The sequence below is a fragment of the Anomalospiza imberbis genome, chromosome 7, assembly GCF_031753505.1.
Source record: "Anomalospiza imberbis isolate Cuckoo-Finch-1a 21T00152 chromosome 7, ASM3175350v1, whole genome shotgun sequence".
In the NCBI taxonomy this organism is placed as follows: Eukaryota; Metazoa; Chordata; class Aves; order Passeriformes; family Viduidae; genus Anomalospiza; species Anomalospiza imberbis.
In genome coordinates, this window is record NC_089687.1 from 11,513,066 (window position 1) to 11,540,192 (window position 27,127).

At 42.7% G+C, this 27,127-nt stretch overlaps 2 protein-coding genes and 2 long non-coding RNA genes across 9 annotated transcripts in view; 3 read left to right on the forward strand and 1 right to left on the reverse strand.

The window, feature by feature from the left end:
• Positions 1-23,913, forward strand: part of LOC137476935 (uncharacterized) — a 280,782-nt gene extending 256,869 nt beyond the window's left edge. The window contains exon 2 of the long non-coding RNA XR_011000729.1: positions 23,852-23,913. This is a non-coding gene — a long non-coding RNA (uncharacterized lncRNA). The remainder of the gene's footprint in view (positions 1-23,851) is intronic.
• IQCB1 (IQ motif containing B1) lies at positions 325-20,102 on the forward strand. Its single transcript, XM_068195382.1, has 13 exons — positions 325-771; positions 1,590-1,752; positions 3,382-3,511; positions 6,098-6,191; positions 7,240-7,339; positions 7,717-7,889; positions 10,504-10,616; positions 11,700-11,809; positions 16,525-16,667; positions 17,096-17,244; positions 17,700-17,828; positions 18,203-18,359; positions 19,444-20,102. Exons 1-13 carry the CDS (start codon positions 678-680, stop codon positions 19,671-19,673), a joined length of 1,785 nt encoding a protein of 594 aa, XP_068051483.1. The 5' UTR covers positions 325-677; the 3' UTR covers positions 19,674-20,102.
• A 718-nt stretch (positions 23,914-24,631) lies between the features above and the next one.
• LOC137476933 (uncharacterized) lies at positions 24,632-25,221 on the reverse strand. The gene is made up of 2 exons (XR_011000727.1): positions 25,097-25,221; positions 24,632-24,823 (listed from the first exon to the last, which is right to left on the reverse strand). It is a non-coding gene; the product is annotated as an uncharacterized lncRNA (long non-coding RNA).
• Positions 25,185-27,127, forward strand: part of LOC137476924 (uncharacterized) — a 57,646-nt gene continuing 55,703 nt past the window's right edge. Inside the window, exon 1 of one of the 6 annotated variants that reach the window (XR_011000719.1) lies at positions 25,185-25,319. The gene's annotated coding sequence lies outside the window, so the exon portion shown is untranslated. Of the gene's footprint in view, positions 25,320-25,674; positions 25,810-27,127 lie in introns of those variants that run through there. The other 5 variants (XR_011000723.1, XR_011000722.1, XR_011000720.1 and 2 more) reach the window with 5 other exon arrangements.

Consider the following 27,127-nt stretch of genomic DNA (forward strand, 5'->3'; position numbering starts at 1 on the left):
TTTCCGCCAGTGCGGTGGCGGAGGCGCCAGCCCGCACGCGGATATGCAAATGCACCCTCCTCCCGCCGGGGAGAGCGCTGGTTGGCCGAGAGGGGCCGCGACCGCACAGCTGTGAGGGGAGGGGGGCGTTGGCGGCGGCGGGATCGGCGTTCCAGACCCCCCTCCCTCCCTCCCTCCTTCCTTCCCCTCCTTCCCCCGCAGTCGGGGAGCCCCCGCGCCGCGGTGAGAGGGGTCGGGGGTGCGTCTGGGTCCCCTCAGAGCGCCCCGAGGGGGCCCCGCGGCCTGGGGGCTTCGCGGCACCGGCGCCGCCGCTCCCGGGGACAGCGGGGGCACCAGGGTGACGCCGCTGGGAGAGGGCACCGCTCCCTCTGCCCTTTCCCCGGCTCTGGGTGAGGTGAGGCCGCTCCTGCTGCCCGCCCCGTGGGGCCGCGCTCAGGCCGCCCGGCCGGAGGTGCGCCCTGCCGGCAGAGCCGGTCCGGCAGACCGCGGCCTCAAGAGGGAGCGCGAGTGGGGCTTCCTCCATGTTTGTTTCCTTTCTCAGGGGGAGTTCTGCGGCCCGAGGCTTCCAGCTGGTGGTGCAGGAGCTGGGGTGAAGCAGTGGCGTGAGGACCCCGCGCCTTAACACAAAAAGGAAAGAGGCTGGAATCGATGGTGGTGTGCGCTTCTGGCTGTTCCCTATGGCAGCCACGGACCCCCAGGTCCTGGCCTTGGCTGCTCAAATCACAGAGAGCAGAGAACAGGACATCCCCCTGCTGCTGCTGAAGTTAAAGGGTAATTAATGCCGGTCCTAAAATAAAATTATGATCTGGTGAACTAGGGCCAGTCCTTCTCCCGTCTACTTCCTTAAATACAAAAGGTTTTTCTGAAACTCTGTTAGGAAGGTTGATACGGCAGCTTTTCCTGAAAGTGGCGTTTGACTTGGCAAAAATAAGGAGGAGGAGCTGAGAAGCAAATGGACAGAATTTTTTTCTTCTTTTCAGCTGTCACCCTGATAATGTGGGCCCTTTCCCTGCTGATACAGGCAAGGGTCTTACACTTGGTCAAATAATTACTCTCAGTGCTCTTTGGGCAGAAAGCCAGGGTAGTTGTCAATATTCAGTTTTTAAATCTTAACAAAGAAACAAAATCATGAGCTCCTGTGTGACTTCCCTATCCTTCCTTCTGCTATACAGCCACTGCTCATAGGAATGGTTGAAACAAGTCAGGTCCTGTTCTAAATTGGGATGTAATTATAAGGAAGCTATATGTTTCCCAGTGGTTGTGGTTTTATCTAGCCTAGGAAATTCATACAAATGGTTCATATCCCAGGTAATGTATGTTTTGCTACTAAATATGTAGAGAGAAAATGGAAACCTAAGTTTAGCTCTCCTTCCCAATTGTCATATTATCTTACAAATGAGTTCTAGCTGTAGCAGCAAAAATTGCTGACAAAATATTTGATGCTATTGTTAGCACTTTTACAATTACTTTAATCTTGGATCCTGGCTCTGTGTACATATACTCTTCTTACATTTTAGAAAAAGAAAAAAAAAACCTGCACATCAGAATCTTATGTTCCTCTTTGTCTCTCTCCCACTTTCTTCCCACAGGAATTTTAAGCAGTCCTTCCTTAGGATGTGAAGAATCAAATAAAATTAAGCAAGATATATATGATTATGGTCTTACACAGTACTGCTTGCTGGTCCTTAAGCAAGACCACTCTCAGCTGCATGGAGCCTGGGCTACTGCTGCCCAGCTAGCAGAGATACTAAGGTAAAAAAAAAAAAAAAAGCTAAGAAGTTTTTGTCCAGTTTTCTTTCTGTCCTTTCATCTTGCTCTTTCTCTTTTCAAGCTGTAATGCATTGGCTCCCATCCAGAACAAGGCTTGTTGTTCAGGAAAGGCCAGGGTTAAAGTGCAGGGAAGCAGTCAAGAGCAGAGGGGTCAGGCATAGCCTAATTGGTCCTGTTTAATTCATTTGCATTGTGTTTCATTGAGCTGGGGGAACTGTATGGTGGGAACAGGGTTTGTGTTGGCTTTACCTTTTTTTATGGACAGTACTCACCAGTGCAACAGTTGTAACCCAGTAATTCTATAATTTTGAATTGTAGTTATTTAAAAAATTTTTATTTTGTTTGCTTAGATTTCATCTTGCAAAGATCTTCAGCCTGATTGACTCACTGCTTGGCTTGACTGTATTTAAATATTTATTTAATATACCCATTTGAAGTATCTATTTACATTTTTAAATATAATAGAAAACACAGTTCATACAGACTAGATAACCTGATGTAGTGATATTGTGAGAATGGCATTGTAAATAAGAAAACTTTAAACTCAAACCCCCAGTGATCCAATCTCAATTTTAAATGTCAGGAAAAATAATACATTTTAAAGTTTCCTCAAGTTTAGTCTTGGCTTAACTAGGGAGTAAAATTCTAAGGCATGAAGTCATTATGTGACCATCTTTTATTTATGCTATATCTGCAGTATGAATTTGTAATGTGAGGAATTTCAGTAAGGGATGCAAGAGTTATCACCAGAGTAATGTGATACTTAAATCATCTCCTAAAAGCTGGTTTTGTTGCAGAGAATACTGAAATTTATTTTAGCTCTAAAAATGTCCTTTTGTAGCTAGATGACTCTCAGCTTCATGCCTAGAATTTGTTTTCAAAGGGCTTTGGTAGACAGCTTTATGTGTGTGCATTCCCAAAAAGTTAATATAGCCTGGGTAAGGTATCAGAAAGCAAAATTCATTAAAAGTCAGGAAGACTTTTTTGTTGCACTGGTATCAGTGCAGAACTGAAACAACTTAGCAGTTGTAAACATGCAGTTTTGTGTAAAAAGTCTTCCAGAAACAACTGATGTGTTGCAGTGAGTAAAACAAGAGAGTTGAGGTATGAGGAACTGATTTCTAGCCCACATGCCTTCCTCAGTTTAAGAAAAGTTGTAGATAGGCTTGCTGAAGGTTTTTTGGTATATTTTAATACATATTTTCACTGCCTGATGTGCACCCCCTTCATCACCAGGCTTAATTTATCAGGGTTTTTTTCTACCTTTCTATTTTTCCTTTTGACCATCAGAGCCCTTCCCTAGAATATGGAACAAGCCTGAACAGATTCTATGAAGCTAAAGGAAAAAGTGTGTTGGATATGTTTTTAACTGAGAAATGTCATAATAAGTAGTAGTGTGGTTTCTAACCTGTGAGAGGTTGCTCTTCCTTGGAGGCAGCCACCGTGGAGCCAGTCACAGCAGTGAGCTGTTGTTCAGGGGGAATTGTCCCATGCCACTGAAGCATTTCTCCGATGACGTGACATTCATTCAAAGTTGTTCAAACAGGCCTTTGACTATTCAGGTTGACTTTTTTCCCTTTTTTTGTTTTGTTTTGTTTTGCTCCATTTCAGTCATTGTTGTATAGGGCTAGAGGTGAAAGAAGATCCTGAGGAATTTTACACGAAGTTTCTTCCTTCAGTTATAGACAGCCTGCTGGTTTTGGGAAAACGCTTGCAAGCACGATTTATCCGAGCAATCAAGGTATTTAAGTTTCATAGTTAAAAGAGCAGAGAACGCCTGCAAGCCTTCTGCGTATTGGATGAGTAGGATATTATTCTAGGGACATGGTATTATGAAAATTTATTTTCCAGAAATTGCAGTAGTTTTTCTTATGCCTCCGAGCTCTGAAGCTGAAATCTGTCATGGTGCAGCATTTGCTCCATGACTTGTGCAAAGCCACTACAAAAAGCCCTACAAAAGACAGCATCCCAGTCACGGTAGTGTCTTAACTTTGCATATCATTAGTTCAGCCTTCATAATGACTTAGTTCTCACTCAGCTTTATTCAGCTTTACAAAAAAATGGTTTAGGGAGTCCTAAAATTTTAAATCAGATTTGTTGAAGTTTGTTTTGTCATTCAATTTCTGCTGCATAATTGGCAAAAAAAATCCAAGAATGCTCACTGCTTCTGAACTTGCAAATGGAGAATGCCAAAGGCAGACTTCATGAATTTATAGATTTGAACACTTTCCACATTTTCCTCCTTTATTGCAATGAAGAAGGGTTTTGCTTAGCGAGGTTCCCTCATGCTTATGGAGTATTTTGAGTTCTAGAATCAGAAGGAAAAATATCCCCAACAAAAAAAAAAACCCACACAAGTGATTTAGATTGCCATCTTCATGGATTCTGACAGTTTCTTTTAATATCCCCATTTCTCCATACTATCTAATTTCTTGGCTCACTGGCTTCTTGCACTTAGCCAAAGTTTTCCTACAAAGTATTGTGATAGACAGCACAGACAATCAATTCTCAGAAAGTGCAATAACATAGTTTCTGCTAGTGCAGTACTTGAGAAGTGCATTTTGTGCTTAACAAGAAAGCTTCCTAAAATGATATCCCAGGAGACTCTTATCCACGATATGTAATTTGCCCCATACTTTCTTATTTTGTCTCAGTCTACATGCTCCTTGAGTCATGCTTGTGGGCAAAGATTTCTTTTGAATGCAAATGCAGTCTACATTATAATTAGTACTTTGGCTTTTAAACTTCATGGTCTCAGAGGTAACTGGGCACCCAGACTTGATGCTTGCTCAGTGGAATTTTGGAAATCCCACTCTGCCAGTGGGGATTTGAAGTTTATTCTGCTCTCTTTTGCTTTTTGTACAAGTTTTCGAAGTCAAGGAAGGAGTGAAATAGCTTTCAGAGACTGCCATTTTGCCAAAACACAGAACAGATAATATTACAGTGTAACATATTACTGTTATTTTGTATCTCTCCGTGTCAGTCTGGACCAAATACAAAGTTAAACCTTGACTGAGGGCTGGGATCCAGCAGGGATCTAGGAATAGGCTTCCCAGGGTTTCATTAGTGGAGGCTGAATTAATGTGGGATGTATGACCATGTGCTTTGTAACAACATTTGTCAGCAATATGGTACTGTCAGAAACCCTTTCGCTGTTCCACACACCAAGATTCCAGATTTCCAGTAGTCTCACACTTGGAATAGAGACTGGAATGTGCATCTGTCTGTGCATTCACATGTTAAAACCTGAATTCCTGCTGGTCATAGAGGAGCACTGGAGCACCTCTGCAGTGAAGAAAAGCTGAGAGAGATGGGGTTGTTCAGTGTGAAGAAAAGTCTCTGAGGAGAACTTGTATCACCTCCCAGTACCTAAAGGGGCTAAAAGAAAGATGGAGAGGGACTTTTTACAAGGGCATGTAGTGACAGGATAAGGGGTGATGGCTGGATGTTGCATCCCAAGTTTTGGGTTCAGATTAGGGGTTTTGATATGTATTACTGCTGTACACTGAAAGAGTGAGGTTTAAATTAGGTATTGGGAAGAAATTCTGTGCTGTCAGGGTGGTAAAATACTGGGACAGGCTGCCTAGAGAAGCTGTGGATGCTCCATCTGTGGAAGCATTGGAGGCCAGGTTCCATGACACTCTGAGAAATCTGGTCTGAAGGTGTACCAGCCCATGGCAGTGAAGCTGGAACAAGATGGACTTTAGGTCCTTTCCTACCATTCTATGATTGATTCTATGTTTTTTTTCCAGTCCAGTGCTATCACAGGTAAGCACATGATGTAGTCTGTTTGGCAAACAGATCAAATTTCAGCTTTACAGTGGATTGGTGTTTGCTCCCACACTTCCAACTAGGAGGTGCTTCTGAAGCTTCACCATACCAGTTATCAGGAGCCTTTTCCATTTTGACTGTGTCCTTGGCCACTTTGTACCTTTTTTTACTTTCCCCCTCTTCTTTAAAGTAATATATTTCCCACTTAGTGCATTAAATCTGTGATGCATATTTGTTGAGCTATTGTTTGTCTTATCCTTCCAATGCTATCAAATATTTTTAAGGAGTAAACAAGATATCTCTCTCCTTGTGTTTTTTTTTTTTTCCCAAATGGATGCTTTTATTTTTTTAGTATCTTCAGATCTTCTTGATTGATCTCTGACCTCAAAGGTCTCACAAGTTGTTTTTTTTTTTTTTTACTGGTTCAACTTCATTTGGAAATTTGGTGGCGTTTGGTCGCCAGATTCCTGAGGCATACAAACCTTCCCATGACATCAAAATGATATCCTTAATGAAGATATATACACATATTTTTACCTACTTCTCTCTTGTTTAGGATAAAGAAAAACAAGATTTTTTACACTGGTTCCAAATAGTAACTGATGCCATCTGCTGGCTGTTCGGTGGGCATATTCAACTAGCAGCATGTGGTAAGGGAAATGACAACCCACACAACTCCTGAACATTTATTTATGTCAACTACAAGTATCAAAATTCACTCTTAAGCTAATCTCCACCTAGTCTTCTAAACTGGAGTAGATGTTAAATCAGTCTCTTTTAGTAGTCAGCTCAACAGCAATAGCTAAAATGGTAAATATCCACTAAAGGGAAATACTCAAGAGTTCCCCTTCTAATTTTTCAGAGATGAATATTTAAAGTATCATCCTGTAATTTCTCTTTGTAAGTCTATACCTTTTAAAAATCAGGTTGTTGGGTTTTTTTTCCCAATAAGGGACAATGGATCTTTTCCTCTGTGTGATTAAAATATGCAGAAATTTGACCAGAGTACATTGCTAGCCCTGATAAGTAGATAGATTTGGGAGACAGATTTCTGCAGTTTTTGCCATGACAGGAAATTTTACAAACATCTAATAAACTTCACTATATATTTCTGACCAAAATAAGCTTTAATTTAAACTGATGTTAATCACACTGATTCTGAAAAGCAGAATTTGGTTTTGTTTCTAGTATTAGAGAAAAACCTAAGGATCATAAGATGTGTAACTAAAAACACACATGGTCAGAAAAATTACTGAATATGTAGCCAGTGTTACACTGGGATAAAAAAGATGTTGCTTTAATGACATCAGTGGACTTGCATTAAATAATCTGGGGTAACAATCTGTCAAGGTTGAGGTCCTTAACTTTTTTGGATATTGTTGCCCCAGTGTTAATTCCACTGTTGTTGTAAGAAAAGGGTACTATTGTAACATAAAGGGGTTTAAAGCTTTCATTCCCTCACAACATCAGTGCCTGAGGGATGTCCAAAGGCAGAAAAAACAAGATTCAGCATGTTTTTTGGAGGTTGAAGTAGTTTAGTTATCTCAGTAAGTTTCAGTGTAAGAATTATAAATGAGGAAGTTTGTTCCAGAAACAGTGTCTGGTTTTACTTGCTATGACTTACTTGGTTTATGGCATTTTGAAGTCTGGTTCTGATTGCATGATTTCTTGTTTGCTTGTTTTTGGTTTTCTTTGCAGCACTACAAAATGATCGCTTCCTGCAGTTGTTAATAACAGATGATATTGAAACAGCAATTATAATGATGTCTGTGTTACACAATATTTTGAGGATCAATAGGTAGGTTGTTTTCGTATCATTATTTTTCTTAATAATAAATATAAAAAGTAGTTCATTACTGCTTGGTAAAATAACATCTTTTCATATGCGAGCACTGTTGTGTTTTATTCTTTGGGTTTTTTTCCCCCTATTCTTTGTAGTAGAAATTGAAAACATTAAAAAGCTGGGTTTTGAATATTCTTAAGTTGAGGGAGTGGTAATTGGTTGATTGAAACAGTAGTACTATCTGAATCATGTTCCTGGTCCAGCTAGCTGGGCAACTTGGCTTGCTGTATATAGCCTGACATAGCTAAAAATAAGTCACTGTTAAAAAGAACATGTTTTTCAATTAACACTTCTGTCCCACTCACCTTTTTATTTCTTTATTCTTTTTAAAGTTCTGTCTTGCTTCAAGTTGAAGAAGAGACCCTTCACTCTGTTTTGGATGAACTTGTTTATAAGCTTTCTTCTACCACCAATCCTGCTATAGGAAGTGCTGCCACAAAACTGCTGTTGTTAGTGGCAAAATCTTGCAAACAGCTTGTGCAGTTATTCACAGCTCGCTACAAAGGTTTGTAAACATGCATGGGACCGATCACTGAGCCTCCTCTTACATTCCCTGTGAAAATAAAAAGACAGAGGTTTCCCATTGTGGTTCAGTAACTCTCTAGTACAGGTGGAAACTGCAGTGCCATGTTGCTTTGATGGTTTTTTCCCTTCTATTCATTTTCATTCCAGTTTAAGGTAGTGCACCTGTTTCCTAGATTTATTTTCTTCTGTGTACTGAGCACTCTGCATGTGGCAACTTGTCTTTTAAAGTTGTTGATTGTGACTTCCAGCCTGATGGGCTTTTGCTTCTTTCTGTTTCCTTGTGCAGGTTGGCTATTGAGGGATCCACTGGCAGGATGCCTGTACTGCCACAGTCACAGAGCCCTGTGTCACATCTGCCACAGTGCTAAGGCTCACTAATCCAGAGCATGAAAGTTTTAGAGTGACCTGGTGTCCCTGGCTGTTGCAGGTCTGCTCATCTGATAGGGGGCTGGTTAGTTATCCAGGAGCTGACTGTCTTTTGATACACAAGGAATTGGAATGAACTCTTTCCAAGAATTCATGAAATTAACTTATCATTTTGTCTTGATGCCTTCATATGATAAGGCTGAGTATGCGTATAATTTGTTCTATGTGTATAATTTATTCATTTCTTAATGAGGTGTCCCATTTAATGTTTCTGTCTCTAGCATAGCAGGAAGCTCCAGGAAACCCCTTTGTACTCCATCATGACCATGGAGACTAAGGAACAGGCATAATGTTTGCCATGTCTTTTATGTTCTGGATGTTTTTGTGGGTAAAAGCTACTTGTGAGCAGCCTCAGTCCTTTGAGGACAAAGACAGTAGAAAGAAGAAATGCAAAGCAAAATGTCCAATTCCCAATTTTTGCATTTGTGCTGACTACTTATTATACAGTATCAGCCAGATAAATTTCTGGACCAGATGAAAAGCTTTGCCACCCTTTTGCCTACAGAACTGAGAGGAGGGATTCCTTGTATTGTGGAATTAAGTATAGTGTGCCTAAGGCTGGTATCACATTGTGGATTCTTGGGAAGCTGCCTTGATGGTCTGATCATCCTGGCTGTAGAATGCTCGCTTGTTTGAAGTTGTGCAGATCTCCATCATAGGATGTTTTATTTTGCTCTAGAATCACAGTATGCCACATGTCTCTCTTCTCTGTCTTCTTCGTCTCTCTCCTGTACATGTTTCCTCTTTCTACTAAGAAAAGAAAAAAAAAAAAGCATTGTGGGTGTTTGCTTTTTTTGTTATTGGTGGTTTTGTTTGTTTGTTTTTTTTGTTTTTTTTTAAAGTTAGAATTCTTCTGTTAGTTTTAATTTGGGCTTTGGAATCCTTTAGAGACTTTGAGGAATAAAAGCAACAGAGAAAGCATTACAGCATTTCCACCATCTGGCCATCTCACTGAAGTCCCTTGGCTTCACAGTGGCTCAGAGCTGTTGGCAGTGTGAGGTGCTTTGGTGTGAGCTTTGCCAGTGAAGGCCGCCTGCTGGAGGTGAGGGCATCTCCAAGACCAGCACAGTCCCTGTGTCAGGTTTCCTGGAGGGCCTGGCCTTTTGTCCTGCATGGGTTGACACATCTGTGAGGCACACTGGAGGTACTGCCTGTCAGTAGCCAAAAGGAGCATATGGCTGTGTAGTCTGTACAGACTGGCAAATGGTTGTGTCAGACCCACAGCACTTGTGTGAGGGAGCTCTCTTGTCTAGCCTAGCTCCCTGCTTTTGCAGGGCTCAGGCAGCCTTGGGGCACTCATTTGGAGTCCTGCCTGTCTCTCTCCTGAAGTGTTTAACTGTCATTATTTTTCTAAAATGGTGCACATGGTGCCACAGAGGTGCCATTTCTGCGTGCTCCAGATCCTGCAAGTACATGTGAGTGTTGTGTTGGAGTTGCCCAGCGTATGACTATGTTTATGGACAATGATTTGAAGATGGAAAAGTTACTTGAATGTGCAGTTCTTCAGGAGGCAGGAGGCAGACACACACATACTTCATGCCCTCCTTCCTCTTCCCTCCAACTCCCTGTGGAGCCCTTAGGCCCTGGGATTTGTCTGATACACACATTTTAGTACACATTACTATCTACTTGCATAAGGAGTGTGTGTGTGTGTTGTGGGGGGAGCACAAGGGTGCTTTTTAGCTACTGCAAACCTAAAAAGCTCTTTTATCTCATGGATTGGATGCACATGTACTCACAGTTAAATGATGCTGTACAATAAGACATCAAACTATTCCAGTTGGATATAAATAAATTTTATTACGAAAAATATGAAAAGAGTGTTAACAACACCCAGCACTTGTGTGGTGCTTTGAATTCTTTTTAGCACCTTACAATGACTTGCTGATAAGACACTGAAAGTACATTGGCAATTTGACTGTCAGTGATATAAACACAACACTGACTCGGACATACAAAATCACTGGATAATATCTTTGTAATAGTTGGAGCACCAGACGTTCTTTGATAAGATTATGCATTGACACTCAAAGATGGTTGATGGTCTTCAGCTCTCACACTTCTTCACTCATGGAATCAGGTTTGATTTGTTGATTTGCAGTTTGTTACTTCGAAAGCCTGAAAGGAAAAATTCACATTACTGAATTAGCTTCTTCTCTTTCTCTTAGGGTTAAAAGGACTTTTAAGTAAACAGTGGACTGGCAAAGGATTTGACAGGGAGCTCAATCAACTCTTGGACCTGCTGTATTTGGAACAATCCAGTGGAAAAGGAGAAATACAGGTGATTAAGTTTAATGTGACTTTCAGATGTAAAATCCTATTTAGATGTGAAATCCTATTTACATGTGATTTGTGTATGTTTAGAAGGGATTTACTATATCATTTTGTAGACACTTTTCAAAACCTGTGTTATTATTTCACTATGTTAATTAATTTTTAATTGCCTTTTTGAAATTATTTTATTGTGTTTTTTTAAAACATCAGGAAATTGCTTGGTCATTAAATATGGGACTGTGACTCAAGAGATTGGCTTTCTATGCAGATTCACCATAGATTTCAATATAACCATAGGGGGGAAAGAATTAATTTTTTTGCTAACTATCAGATTAAAATAACTACATCTGTTTTTCTCACATCAGTGTTACAAATTTAGATCTCTGAATTCTAGGCAGCATTTATGTAGAACTAAGTCATATACAGAAAATGTGCAGTAAGAACACCACCTGGACTGTGTTCCCAATGAAAGAGACAATGTGTGTTTCATAAGCATCTTAAAAAAATGTTACATGCAGGTTTCTTAGAGACAATACTTCAATGAAAATCAGTTATGTTTACAGAGACCTGCTTTCATCTTCAACAGGGCTGGGTGTCTTGTGATTTGGTTTGTTTGTGGGGTTTTTTAAAAATCCATTTAAGAATAGAATAGATTTTTTTTCATGTTTGTATTTCAGTGACTTCTGTTCATACTGCAAATGTAACATTTCTCCTGCTGCCCTTTCTCCAAACTTGTCTTTCTGTCCTTCCTAGTGTAGGCATTTTGATTGAACCACCATTTGAAATACCAAGTGCTTCAGGTGTTTAAAATTTAAATTTCTCATATTGATTATATATATATATATATTTGTGCTGTAGATTCATTTGTTTATCACAGACAGAATCAATACAGGTGACCAGATTAGCTGCTTTGGGGGCAAGTGTGGAGTTCATGATAATAACCGTCTCATAAGACCTAAATTCTCCAATTAGATGCATTTGAAAACTGATGGGGTTTGGCCAAATGTTGAGATTGTCCAATTATGCAAGCAGTAATAGAATGTTTTTATATGCATAGAAAATATTCTACCAATTGTTTTATTAATTTCAGAAGCAGCATGAAGCAGCTTGTATAATTCAGGCAGCATGGCGGGGATTTCAGACAAGGAAAAGGCTGAAAAAGCTACCCCAAGCAGTGGTCACTTTACAGAGAAGCTTCAGGTAAACAGTATGACTTTGTGAAAACCAGTAAAGAATAGGATCTAGTACAAAGGTTTGATTTGGGCTGGGTTTTCTCAAGTGACAAAGGAAGAGGAAAAATTCAGGTCATCTAATTCAGTGTCCTGTTTGAAGTAGGCCCCGCCTCAAAATGGGATCTGGATGTTCAGGGCCACATCCAGTTTTAGAGGTCTCCAAAGATGGAGATCCTACCATCTCACTTGATCCCTTTCCTTGTGCAGGATGATTTGCCTCGTGAAGAATTCTTCTATTACAGGCAGTGGGAATTTCCTTGTTGCACTCTTTATCGCTGCCTCTTGTCCTTTCTCTGAGCACCCCCATGAGTCTGGCTGTGTCTGCTTTCTAACACTTCTTTAGGTAGTGAGAGACAGATTTCTGCCTTCCTTTAGGCTAAATACATTTTGCCTGTCCTTATATAGCCTACATTCCATGGCCCTAATTGTCTCTCTGTTGGATGGTCTCTATCCCTCCCATCTGTCAGCATTGCTCTTCCATTGGGGGTCCCAATAGAGTGTGACCAATGCTCCAGGTGTGCCAAGTAAAGCCAAATAATCTTCCAACTAAGCTGTAGCCTTTGTTCCTGCAAGGGCTGCTACTGGCTCGTGTCCAGCCTGTCCCCTCTTTTCATTGGAGTTGATGTCCAGGTAATTGGTGCCCAGCCTGTGCTGGTTCATGAGGTTATTTAGTACCAGCTGTAGAATTTCCCATTTGAACTTCATGTGGTTTTTATTGAACCATTTTCTGTGTTTGTGGAGGTTTCTCTGTGTGTCAGCCCTGCCCTGCATGGGAGACTGTGATGACAGCCTTGCTAAAGTCAAGGAAAATGACATCCACTGCTTTCCCCTCGTCCACAGAGCCAGTCATCACAGAATGCAATCAAGCTGATCAATTGTGATTTGCCTGTGATAAATCTATGCTGGCTATTCCCTTTCACCTTCCTGTCCTTCCTGGATATAGCTTCCCTGAGAATTTGTTCCCATGTCCCAGGCCCTAAGTTTGGGTTGACCAAGTGTTCCTTCATCTTGAAGATACCTTTTTCCAGTCAGCTGTTTCTGCTCAAACATAAAGGTAATGTAATGGCAATATGAGCCTTTTCATTATAGATTTTTTTTAGTAGAAATATCCAAACAATGTGTTTTATCAGCAGTACCAAACTGCCACTTCTTGTGCCAAAAGCTTCAACTGTTCCTTTCCCAGCTGCCAGACTTGTCCATGAAAAAAACTTACTTCTGTGGTGCTTTCATGTTTCTGTAAAAATTTGTGACATATGGAAAACTGAAAGTGTGGCATGGGATTCCACTAAAAGCACTGTAAGATGATGAACTGGTAGTGGGACAGATAACTGGTTAACAGTTAACTTGACACAAAATTGCTCTGTAAATTACATTAGAGCTGTAGTGGAGCTTCCACATGCTAGAGTGCTGCAGAAACCAAGGCCCACAGTGCTTGGCCCATAGTGCCAGTGTAGTGTTTGCAAGACCTTGTTCTTCATTAATTTTTAAATCTTTGGCTCTCAGAAGTAGAGTTACTTCAGTGACCTAGAAATAGTATCTTCTGCCTTGGAGCAGCAGAGAAGAAGGAAGCTATGTAAATAATGCTTGTCTCACTTGAATTAGATTGCAGCAGTAATGTTAGCATGTGTTAGGCTAACTGTTTTGAGAAATTTAGTTTGAATTTAACATAGGTTAAGGGATTAATATCAAATGGAGACTCCACAGCAAGTTTTTTCAAACTTTTTTTGCACATGGATCATTACTGTGTCAAAAGTAGATCTTATAAATCACTGTCAAATCACATTGCATTGTCACCAAAGTAATACAAAGCAAACAACTATGCTTTGTCTAGACTGGCCTTAAGAGGATATTGGACTATCTAAGGTGTAATTTTTAAATTCTGATAGATTTGCAGTGACATCCTTGTCACTCCTTTTTACTCCACCATGCACTTGAAGCCAGTATTCTTTCCCTCATAAGGCACCTTGCAAGCCTGCAAGCTAAACTTACAGCCCAGAAAATTTGGATGATGGGCTAAGATGGAAAAGCAGCAGGAAAGGATGATGAGACTATCAGCAATCACCAAACTGCTTGACTCCCTGTGTCATATTTTCAATATTGTAAGCATTAGTATGTGCCTTTTAAGTAGCTCTCAAGTCATTTAAATTGACTTTTGAAAGTGTTTGTTTAATATTGAAAGGAATGGAAACTTATAAATGTCCTTACAGCTGTGTGTGTTCATGGCTCACTCAGTCCCAGTGTTCTGAGCAAATACAGTAACTGCTCAGTGCCAGTGTTGGTTTTCTTCTGTCTACCTCAAAACATTACACTGAAAAATAGTGTTTGGAATGCTGTAAACATGACTTTAGAAGAGCTTTTAAGAAGGCTTTTTAATTTTTAGCAGTCAGGTTCTGGTTATGGTCACAGATCTATTTTAGAACTAGTGTGGTTAAATAGGGCCGAGATTGAAACTCCAAACTTTGATCACCTGCAGCTGCAGAGGAAGATCTTGAACTCTGCAAGTTATAAACTTTTGAAGCTGTGGTTTCAGAAATATCTCCTCAGTGAATGTTAAAGCCTGCAGTCTCTCCTTGAAGCTAGTTCACTATTGCATAGCTAATTGTAGGACATTTTAAATGGCAATAAATTTTATTAATAATGCATCAAAAATGAAACCATTTTACATTTCTAAAGAGATGACCAGAGGGAGGCTTATTTATGCCATGAACTGCAGAAGGAAGCTTGGATTTTACTCTGTGTATATTTTACTTTAGTTCAGAGGCAGTTCCATGTCACAGTGTGGTTTTGTGCAAGCAAATATATCTTATCATTAGGAGAAAGAGAGGATGAATGTGTTTTGCAGACTACATAGGAAAGGATCAGTATTAAAGAATCATTTAAATACCTGACAGACACTCTTGGTTTCACAGATGTGCATCTGAGAAGTTCATGAAACATTTTTGTAGTTTTCAACCTAGTGAAGCTGATAAAAATTGATGGGAAAAATATTAAAAGTTTTATCAAAAAAAATGTGAACAAAATGTGATCCTGTGACTTCATTTTCTAGAAATATAATATTTGGATTAAAAATATTAATTATCTAAATTAAAAATGTAAAAATTTATGGCTCTAATTTGTAGAAATGTGCGGGCTGAAAACCTTTCGTTTCCTTGAAACCATTCTGATATAATCACAAGTATCATGTTCTGTCTCTGTAGGTAGGTGTGTGGGCACACCTCAAGTCTGCATTACAGCTGTAAAAGGATTATGATCTGTCAGATTGTGGTGGAGGCTTTTTTATCTGTTGAGGTCAGATCTTTAAATCCAGAGCATCTCTTTTACACAACAGTTTCCATCCCAATCTCTCCCAAACCAGTTTTAGAGACTAAAGAGAAGGTATGGTTGGTGGAAAAATTATAGCTCAATTTATACTAGTGATGGGAAACACAAATAGCTCATTAGTACTGTGAGTCTAAAGGTATGTGCCATGCAGCAATAGCAGAATTAGCTGGACATTAGGTCTACTCTGTGGACATTTTCCTCCTCTGGCATCCCTTACACCTCTGCTCTGTCCATTGGTTGGTTTTCTTTCCTAGTGCTTAAAGCACTTCTTTCACTGTCCCCAGAAAAATGCGAGAGGAAAGCAGAACTCTGGGCTTTGGGCCCAGTGAGGGTACTCAGGTCCTGAGTGGGGAAGTGTTTTTGCTGCAGTAGGAGCAGAGAAGTCCCACTGTTACCTTGTTGTGGGGTAAAGTTGTACATTCTCAGGTCTTAAGCTGCTAACAAGGTTGGGTCCATGGGGATGAGAAGGGGCAGTGAAGGGACAGGGAGCTTTAGCTCACACCTCCTCATACTTCACTGAGACCACAGCCAAGTGGTCTCAGTAATTATTAGTATCAATACATCAGTATATTAAGTATTTTATGTTAGTCTCTATATTGATATGTTGCTGTGTATTTCATTGATGTACATGTTGTTATTAGCTTAAATACTCCAGGGCTAGTTGCAGAGTTTTCAGCTGTCTCATCTGTGAAACTTCTGCTGCAGGTTTTTCAGTGCACAGCAGGGCAACATCCTAATACCAAATCTAGAACAGATCAGGAAGAATTTGCAAGAAAATTCTTTCCTAGTGTTCTCTAACAAAGTTGATGGACCAAATGTGTCAGTCTGTATTTCCTGGAGAAAAAAAATCCCTCCAAAATTAAGAAGTGAGTCTTGGCAGTCAACATTCTGATCTACTCTTGCAGTCAGTACAAGAATAATTGTATGTATTGTGGGAAGCAGGTCCATGCATGCTCATGGATGAACTGGAAATGTTGGATACTGGAGCAGATGGCTAATGTTGCTTTACCTCTTGAGCAGATGATGGAATCGAAATTGTTGTTCCAGTTCATTCTGGCTGTGAATGTCCCACATGAAGCATCGTTCCCTTCACAGTCCTTAGAACTTTATCCTAAGTAAAGATTTATACTTTGATTTCACAGAGGGGTTCAGAGTTTTTCGTGGCTGTAGATACTGTGGTAATTTGTTAGTTTGCAGAAGACTTCTCATTGCTTGGTGTCATTCTGCAGCCAACAGCTGACATAGCAGATTGTTTTGTGGATTTTCTTTATCAATGCTGGACTACTTAACACAGAGAAAAGGAGAGATACTTTAAAGAAATGTACAACTTTAGGTAATTGTTAATTTATTTGTATATTGCAGAGCTAAACGGGAACAGGAGCTGAAGCATTTAACAAAACAGAAGGAAGATGAAGCTCTAAAACTGCAAATGCAACTTCAGAGACAGAGGGCCATGAGACTCTTCCATGAACGACAGCTGACCTTACTGGAAGTTGTCCATGCCAGTATGATTTATATTAAACTATAGCAGAAGATTAAAGTGTCTGGGTGTCCTTAGGAACAATTTCCCCAAATCTGTTTCCCAATCTTGCATGTCTATTTTCACTGTAGTCTTACTGTCTCTTCTCCTGACCCAATTATCTGAAAAAGAATGTGCTAATTCCCCCAAGGCTCAGTAACTACTGATCAAGATCTGGTGCCTTCAAAATGGTGCAGGAGAAAGGGAGAGACATTTTTCTTGTGTTACAAAACTCCATTGCAGCTATGATCTGCAAGACCTCACCCACAGCCAGGACACCTTGGGGAAAGAGGGGCTTTTAACTGAGAGCACCCAAGTTTTTTTGGTACTCTCTAGCTTGAGGATTAACAATGTAAATTGTTAAGAGAACCTAACCTGCAGTCGTCTAACTGTGGATTTTTGTTACCTTTGTAGGTCAGGTGAATAAATACATGCAGGAAATGGAAGAGAAATCAGCATTAACTATCCAGAGATTCTGGCGAGGGTGTAGAGCAAGAAGAATTTTTCATCAGCAGAAACAATCTCTTAAGGAGTATAAGGCAGCTGTTATTATTCAAAGAGCAGTAAGTATTTATACTTTGTTCTAACAGTAGATAGGACTGAGTGAATTATTCTGAAGCCTCATAAAACTCTGTGTATTCTCTTACTGTCAATGTAGCCATATTTTATTAAAAAATTACTTGGGGGTGATAGTCTAGAGCCACAAGTTGCTTTAAAGGGTTAAACCTTGTATAGGCTACAAAGCCTAATACAGTCTTGCAACTAAAAATATAAAAGCTGCTTCATTGAAACCCAGGATTGGAATGTCCCCATACTACAGATGAGTCACTAACTTACTATGAGTGTTGTTATTATTTAGTGTTCATGCTGACCTTGTATGTTGTCTTTTCAACATCCTGGCTGCATGTAGGCTTTAACAGATGCAGTACTGAAACACTTTCACTGATTGTTTACAAACAAAGTGGGAAGACAAACTTCCTCTCTGTGATTGTCATATTCTCATATGTTCCTTACAAAGGCTTGTAAATTCCTGGAGAAACGAAGAAGGAGGAGACCTCTCTCTCCTTGGAAAGAACCTAAGGGACTGACTGATGAGCAGAGACTAGCTTTGCAGCAGAAGGTGGATGACTACATCAAATTGCATCCGGTCTGTTTCTTAGTAATTTCATAATTTGCATTAATGATGCAACATAAAATGCTGTAGGGATGAAAGATATTCAGCTTCATAAATTATGATCAAGATAATCCATTTGAGGTATGTATGTATTAACCCTGCTTGTTTGACAGCAAGGTGCAAGGATATTGGGGATTTTAACCATTAATCTAATAAAAAGTGTCAAAGCAAACTGTAATTGGAAAATTTATATACATGATGATGGATAATTTTGAAGAGAGTTGCAGAGGAAGTTAAAAAAGTTAACAATTCGGAACAGCATTTGCATTTCTTGTTTAGGCATTATTCTGCCCCCAGTAGTTTTAAAATAACCAGCTCCTAATGGTAACAAACTTACTTTCCTCCAGGCTTCCCAAATGTCAGAAGAAATGAGTAAAGAATTGCATATTCAGGCTCAGGCAAAGCTGGCACAGTTCCTGTTGAGGAACAGGCAGGATCAGAGAGCAGCGCAGCGGAGAGAGGCTTTGCTGGCTCAGGTCAACACCGATGTGGAACTGCTAATGAGTATGTGACTGCTCTGCTCATGGCTTTGATTACCATTTGGATTAAACCAATTTAGAGGGAAGATTAGAGTGAGCAGTGGTAAAGCCTTATTTCAAAACTGAAATATCTTTCTTCCTTTGCTATATGCCTTATCTTGAGATCCAGGCTTTGTTAGAGATTATCCAAGTGCTGCTGTAGGTTAAAGATAAACACTTGTTTTTCAAGGAGCATCTTATTCTTCTGCTGAAAGTCTGTCTGATATGTTCACAAGAAAAGCAATAGCCCTGTAACAGGCATTAGAATTTCTTAAAAAGGGGGTCTCATACAACCTATTCACCCACATTTGTTTTGCTTTGGTTTGTTTTCTTGTATTCTGAGTAAGCTGCTGGTTAAAACACTCTCACCCCTTCCAGATGAAGGGGGAAATCTTTGAGCTACAATTTCCATGTTTTCAGTTTCTCTGGCCTGGCTTTAAGTGAAACAGAATTCACTGCTGTGCTATCTTAATTCCAGACAAGTGGCTGCATGAAAAAGCAAGAGTAACAAACTGCAGCCACCAGAGAGCACCCAAGCTGGGCAGAATTCAGCACGTTACTGAATTCCATTAGCCTGTCATGTGCTGTGTCACTGCAGCTCATCACTCCCTGAGCAGGCAAATCAGCAACACACTTAACACTCTGCTGGGTCCCCCAAGCAGGGAAACCACAAGGCTGCTGCACCAGAGCAGTGGAAACACCAAGCTAATGTCACCCTGCACCAGAAGCACTGATCCACAGTAGTGACCAGGAGATACTCTGAGGTTATACTTCCACAAGAAGTCATTTTGGTGGATACCACCACTGCACCTGAAAGAAGTAGTCCATCTTTCCCCTTTCTTCTTTCTACCCCATTATGTATTTCTTTTTTCAGATTATCCTTTATTTGGATTGCCTCTCCAGTCAGATTTATGATTTATCATGTAGTCATAAAATTGCAATGCCAGCACAGGGAAAGGCCTAGGACAGTGGGAAGTGGGGGGGGTAGTGTTCCTTTTTTTTTTTTTTTTTTTTTAATACTTATAAAACCACAAACAAAATACAGAAAACTCTTCTCCTTGTTCTTGCAGATGCTCCAGGTTTAGCAGAGACTACAGAAAAAGATTTTGGTGCCTTTATGAGTCGATCAATCCCTGTAGCTACCAAGGCAAGACAAGCCCACAACACTATGCTAAAATACACTCGTTGGCCATGGTGGAAGAAGCTTGGAGATGAGTTTATGGAAGATGATGTAATTCCTGACGATGCTATAAACACAGAACTGGAAACTCTCTTTATTGGAGGAAGGAAATCCTTTTAGGCAACAATCAGAAGAATTTCATATTCAACCAGACTCATAACTAGTACTATGCAGTCACTTGTGTATGTTTTTAAGGAAGGAAAACATTTGAAAAAGACTGAAAAAGACCAAGGCCTTATTTCAGTGCATTTTACTTAGTAATAATCCCTTCCTGTACATCAAGAGTTGGATCCTATTGATTGTGCTGTTGCAAATAATATTTAAATACTGTAATTGTAAATGAAGGTATTTTGTAATTTGTATCACTTTAAAAGTAAGTCTAAGTAAATTTTAAGTAAAAGTAAGTTTTAGCCAAAGTAACGTTTGGCTTTTCAGTTCTTATTCACACTGGGATGCATAAAGAATCTGGTCATTGTAAAAGCCTGGGATTTTATAGCAAAACATTTTATCAGGTGATGTGCTTTGAAATAAAGATGTGTCCAGAACAAACCAAGACACCAACAGGAAATCATGCAAAAATGAGGAAGGCTGGGTGCTTTCTCTGTATTCTTTCCAGACTACCTGTCCTTGCTTCCACCCTCTGTAGGTTTCCTTTTGTTTGAGTTTGTCCAGGAGCTCTTTGCTCATCCATGAAGGCTTCCTGGTGGTTTTGCCTGACTTCCTTTTTGTTAGGATGCATTGCTCCTGAGCTTGGAGAAGGTGATTCTTGAGTATTAACTAGCTTTCTTGGACCCTCCAGGGCTTTTTCCCAGGCTACTCCACCAAGCAGGACCCTGAAGAATCCAGTCTGCTCTCCTGAAGTCCAGGGTAGTGAGCTTGCTGTGCACCCTCCTTGCCACCCTCAAAGTCCACCAGTCCATGATTGCTGCAGCCAAGGCTGCCCTTGGGCTTCGCATTCCCCGCCAGCCCCTCCTTGTAGATGAGGACGAGGTCCAGCATTGCACCTCTCCTTGTTGGTTCCTCTATGTCTTGGAGAAGGAAGTAATCAGCAGTGCATTCTGGGAACCTCCTCGATTGCCTGTCCCCTCTGTTGTTCCTCTAAGAGGTATTGGGGTGGTTGAAGTCCCCCATGAAGACCAGGACTTGAGAATGTGAGGCTGTTCCTATCTGTCTGTAGAGGATGTTATCAGCTCCATCTTTCTGATCAGGCAGTCTGAAGCAGACCTCTACTATAATGTCACCAGTCCTGCCCTCCCTTTAATCCTGACCCATAAACTCAGCCAATGTGACCATCTGGACTATCAGCTCTGTCTTCTTAAACCGTGCTTCATGATGAAGTTGCTTCATCCAGAAAGATCTCCAGTGCTGGGTCTCTGCAGTCACTGTGACCTGGAGCACCCACAACCAAGAGCTGAAGGATGCTGCCTACTGATGTGTCTCAAACAAGAATTTGAGACTGTGCTAACGCCATATCTACCTGTGCTATTTTTCAGGTGAAAGGCCAGAGTCTTAAAACTTAGATCTTGCCTCACTGCAAAGGAGGAAAAAGTGCAGGGGTTTCTGCTGGTTGTATGTGGGCAGCAGTATTGGTTCAGCATGTTTGTTTTCCATTCTCTCTGGAAGGCTTTGAGTTTTAATTTTAGTGGAGACGAATGGAAAACAAATAAATAGAAACAGTGGGCGGAAGACCAAGCCCATTCAGATGCAGCTGATACATGGAAATTAATAACTGGATGGCTGCCAGGAGGAAGAGCTGTGCTCTATGTTAACTTTTTTTTTTCACAGAACTGTGATTTGGAATGCACTGAATTGGCTCACAATTCCTTTCTTGGACAGTTAACTGATGGAACAATCCATTAAGTATTTTCTAGGGCACTTGCAGATGTCTGTTGAGCTACGTATTATTCTGCACAGCTCTGCTGTGTTAGTCTTGAGCTATGCCCGTAACAAGACAGGTGCCCTACAACTACAAGAGCAGAGGGTCTAGGTGCAGTCATCAAGTGCTCGAGGGGATGGAAGCTATCCCTCAGCAGCCAAGCTCTGGCACTGGAAATGGCCCAGCATCTCTGGATGAACTGCAGCAAGCCAGCTTTTCCCTTCTAAATACCTGAGTCCTGTGTGCACATCATCGTGTGCCCATGCAGCCACATATTTTGGCGCCCAACTCGTGGAGCAACAGAGTGGAAAAAACCCTGTTCTAATCATATTTTGGTTGCGATTACTCTGGGCTGGTATAGAGCAGTTACTGGCTATGTTGTTTGAATTCATAATGTCTTTTGGGGTGGAGGCCTGCATGTGTTTCTGATCCCTAGGGTTTTTTTAGGTCTTAAAACCTCTATGGTCCCTAGGTTTATTTTCTTATCCAGAAAGAGCTCCGGTATAGTCCCTAATATGTAGTTTTTGCAATAGAGGGGCACTGACCAGAATATCCATTGGGCTAGGCTTGGTTGTAATGGCTGCAGGATGTTTTCTCCCAAATTTGCCCTAAACTAGGACAAATACAGCCATGCAGCCTCTGGCCCAAACTATTTTGATACAGAAACCTCTGCTCTTACATTTATTCCTAATCACCCTTATCCTAACAGCTTCTTGGTGCAGGGAGATGGTCAAAAAAGGGCTTTGCTGAATGTATCTCATATAAACAGCTGAGCCCCCATGGTCAGTGTTAAATACCAAGTGAATTAGAGAGCTATCTTCCCAAAATGCCATTTATTGTAATGGCCTCTGTCACTTGCTGCCAGTGGAATGGGTAATGAACTCCCCCTATGGAATATGCAATTTGCTAAATCATGGGGGTTTTCAAGTGAACAGAAAACCTACTGGAAGATGCTGTTTTGCTGGAGGAATTCAAATTGTTGGTCCAGCAGCATAAATTCCTCTGCCCCAACACAGCCCTGATAAAAATGCTTTTTTTTTTTTTTATTTGTGCTTGTCACCAGGAGATCACAGTCACATCCATTTTACTGACCAGGGAAACTGAGGCAAGAGAGCCATGAGGGAACGTGCCTATGGCTGTATATAGCTGTATCACCTGTCACTTGTTCCTGTTACTGTCCCAAGCAGAGCAAGCCAGAAAGGGGCCACATGATGGGATGGAGCTGGGAGATGTTCTTGGATGCCAATTACTGTTCAGGACCAGTTCAGAGCCTGGGCCCAGTAAAAGAGATTCCTAATCTCCTCTGATGCCTGCTTGGCTCACAGTGGGAGGAATCTGGCATAGTTTGACTCCTCCTCTTTTCAAGTCTTCCTGCACCATGTGCTGGACATGTTGCTGGCATTTTATTTCATTGCAGCTCCTTCTGGAATAAAATACTCTTGCCTTAATAATGGGAACAGATATAGACAGCTGAACAGAAGCCACCTCCAACTTGCTACCAAGTGAACAGTCCTGTCTGGTTTAAACAATTACCCAAAAAAAGACTGTAGGAGAGGCCATGAGCAGCAATGGTGCAGTCCTACTCCTGCTTTCCCATTTGCCACAGACCACAGGCATGCCCAGAAAACCAGGAGATGATACTTGGGCATAAACTTACAGCATGGGTCGTTCAGCCAGGCAGGAAAAAGGGGCAGAGTTTAGTTGTACCCAGCAGGTCTGGACTGTGCCCCTTTGGGTAGCAAGCAGGCTTGACTTGGCAGGCTGAAGACAGACCCTGCTCACCCAGAGGAATTCTGGGGATGTTCTCCACACTGGTGGGGTGACATTCCTGGGGGGTACCTGCGACAAGGCAAGGGCAGAGGTGGAGCCCAACCTGTGAAGGCAGTGGCGCTCAGGTCATTAAATATTGATGCTGTCTAAGCTGGCCTGTGGGGGCGATTGAGCTGAATTGCAGGTTTCTGTTGCTGTGATAAATTGGACCAATTTGTCATGTGGTTTTGTTTCTTCCCTCCCTTAAGTAAAGCTATACAGGAGCATTATTGCTATGGCTTCAGCAGCAGCAAACAATCTGGAAAACAAAATCCTCTGGTGGATATGGATAAAATGGGAACAATGACAACTGTTCTTCTGCCAAAGGCGCCACCAAAGTCATGGAGCTGGAAGAAGGCAGCAAAAGGAACAAAACAAATGAAACATTACTCGGCCCTTTTAGAGACAGAGACAAAGTAGTGTCCTCTGCTAGCTCCTGCAATTGAGGAAAATTCCTGTTTATGCAGACAGATGCTTTTTTTTTAGCTTTAGCTGTACTGGACTCTGCAAACAACAGGATGTCCATCTCCAGGAGAGACACAGGCATACACTCGAGACTGTGCTGCTAAATCCAAGGGCGTCTTCTGGCCTTTCAGGCTGGCTGTAACAGGAGCTCTGAGCTGAGGACAAGAGATAACCCTGATGCTATTTCACCCCTCGCCTCTGAGTCTTCTACTGCCCATTTCCATGGGAGCAGAATCTGGTACAAACATCTGCTCTCCACTGCAGAGTATCACATATATCGAGTACAAGGAGAGACAAAAGCTTTCTCCGAGTAGCGGAATCTGGTCTATTTATAAATTAGCATGCAACAGAAAAGGAAGCAGCTCATTGCAGGGGGAGCTGCAAAGACCATCACAATAGGTCTCCAAGTTCTCCTTATCATCCTTCTTTACAGCACAATAACACCAGGTCATCCTCCAAGCGTCCTTGTGTCCAGTGAAAAACCCTTTAAGAAGGAGATTGTTTACTGACACGAGCAATATATGGGCACAGATTGACCAAGGGGAATTAAAGGACAGCTGCCTCCTGTCCCCTCTCCCCTGCTCTCCCTGAAGGCAGGGCTGGGTTTACCCCAGGTACCTTCTTGGGACAGAATGGCAAAGTCTGGCAGATGAAGACCAAGGACAGGACACCACAGCTCTGGCAGTTTTTCCCAGTTGTGCCAGAGAACATCTCTGTAACCTTGAGCACATTCTGCCTCTGTCCTTTCCTCTGACACATGAGGCTTACTGAAGAGGTTTTATTTGTGGTTTAAGAGCTTTCAGTGGAGGATGCCATGAGCCCAGTGCCGCTGAAATCCCTTTCTACTAAGCTTAAATAGGAGTTTAAGAGACCCCAAAAAGAAAATAAAAAATATTTGTATAATCAGGTGTTAAACACACAGAAAGAGTTCGGGGTTGCTATGCCATTTATTTCTCTCCACAATCAACTTTTCTCTGCAGAATTTAGTTCTTCTCTAATTAATGTCCTCAAACAGAAACAATGTCTTTACTTAGGCTGGATCACTTAACAAACCTCATGAATGTGAGCAATTTTGATCAGGGACCCTCCTTTTAACATGTCTCACCAGTCCAGAACCTGCCTGTTCAGAACGAGATGAACACAGGCACACATGTACAAGTGTGGTAACAAGACCCAGCTCAATCTAGCATTACATGATAGAGCCAATGAACCGCGGTACTTAATTCTAGAAACAATCAACATGACTATTGATTTGTCAAGTTCTTACTGACTGAAAAGGGAAGAGGTTAGAGGGAAGACAAGCTGTCATGGTTATCCCTAAAATTAATGGTAAAGTAAATGCAGGATACAATTCGTTCCTATGCCCAGGAACAGGGATAAACGGAGGCGTTACCACTGCCTTTGCTTTATTCTCACGGCGGCTCCCCTCTTTCCAGAGACTGCCCGTCACGTGTAGAGCCTGTGGCGGCTGATGCGGGGAGAGTCAGGAGAGTCACCAGAGCCGTGCTTGCTGTAGGACAAAAGAACGTGCGATCTGTGACCGGAGATAGGGACTCCCGAGGTGGCCAGTCTAAAGAAAAGCTACCGGATATGGAAAATGAGGGATCCCAAACACCGTAAGAGGAAGCCGAGGGCTAATCCAAGCCCCGCTCGGAACGGCCCGGCACTCTGGGGAAGGAGGGGCGCAGGGCTGGGGAGAAGGGCGGGCCCTGAGAGACGAGCGCCCTAAAGCCGAGGCTGCAGGGCCGTCTCCTCCCGGCCCCGCGGGGCCCCCCCGGCCCTGACTCCTCAGCACCGCCCGCTCCCGGCCCCGCGGGGACGCCCCGCTGACTCCCCTCAGCCTCTCTCGGGGCGGGGCCCTGCGGGGACCCCCCGCTCTGTCCCCTCCGGACCGCCCGCTCCGTCCCCTCAGCCCTCTCGGGGCGGGGCGCTGAGGCCGGTACCTCGCCCGAGCCGCGCCTGCCGTTGCCGTGGCGACGGGCTAAGCCGGGCCTGCGAGCGGCGGGCGCCGAGGGGCCGGGCCGGAGCCGACCCGCGGCTCGGCGCTGCCGGGGCGGGCATGCACAACAAAGGCGGCGGGCGACGCGTCCCGGGTGGGCTCCGCAGGTAGGCAGGTGCGGGCGGCGGGCGGGTCCCTCTCGGCAGCCAGTCCCGCAGGACGTGTCCCCACCGCCCTGCTGTGAGGGGAGAGCGACCGGGGAGCGAGCTCCTTCTTCATCCTCAGCCCCGGCCCCGCCGCACCTTGCGGGCGCGGGGCTGCAACAAAGGCAAATGGCTGCGTGGCGGGGAGGGCTGCGGGACCGCTCATGGAGCGCTTTATGATTTATCTGTGCGCTGGGTCTCGTTCCCCGGGTCCAGCGGGGCCCCTCGGGTCCTACCGGCGGCTCGGCGCCCAGCGCGGGGAGCGGGAGCGGGGGGATACGCGCGCTTCCCAAGCCCTTCCACACCTGCCCGGCTGACACCTGCTCGCTGCCGGGGTCCCGCATGTGCCCGCACCCCGCACTCGCTCGCTCTCGCCTGCCGCGGGGGCTCCGCTGGCGCAGCACGGGCCGGAGCGCTCTGCCCGTGCGCGGTCCGGCGAGCCCGGCCGCTGCTCCTGACCGCTAAAACGGCACCCGCAGGGACAGAGAGCTTTGCAGTCGGCAGGATAGAGCCTTGGAGATGCCTGGGGGCTTTTTGTCCTGTGCAAGGTGGGATATCGTGTGCTGGTACGGTACTAGGCTGAGTTCAATCGTTGGGAAGGGGTGACTGGATAGCACCTGGCTCTTTAAAGCTCCGAGGTCCCAGTGAGTCATTTCTTAATTAATTTCCATGTGATTTCAGCTCCAAGACACATTCTCCCAAATTCGTAATAGGTTTTGATACCTGAGGTGTCAGCAAGGGCATCTGTTTGAATCCATAGAGATAGAAGTTTTACTGCATTACTGAAAACGGAATTCCCTAGAGGAAAATCTCTAAAATCTGTTCCTACCATTTACATTTGCACTGCAGCAAGGCAGCACTGGGTGCATCTATACTTTAGCCTTTTCTCATTTCCTAGTAATTGTGGCACTGAAAGGCATTGTAAACAACTCTGCTTGTTTGTTGGTATTATAGTAAGGCCTGAGGGCTTGGTAGTGGTTTCTTTCACTCATGGTTTTCAAAATGCTTCACAGACATCAATTAAGACTGGGAGCACTGCTGCAAATCTGGGGAGGTTTTATTGATCCCATTTTACAGATGAAGGAGCAGATAAGAGACCTAGAAAGATTTAAGTCAAATTCAGAACCAAAACACAGATTTAAAATCCCCTATTTAGGGTGCTCTTCCCCACCTTACTTTAAAAAAATTTCTCCTAATTTCACTGGCTGCTCCATGAGATGGTTTGGGCACTGTCAGCTGCATATGCTGTGGGATTTTGAGATAGTGCTCTTGCATATTGCCA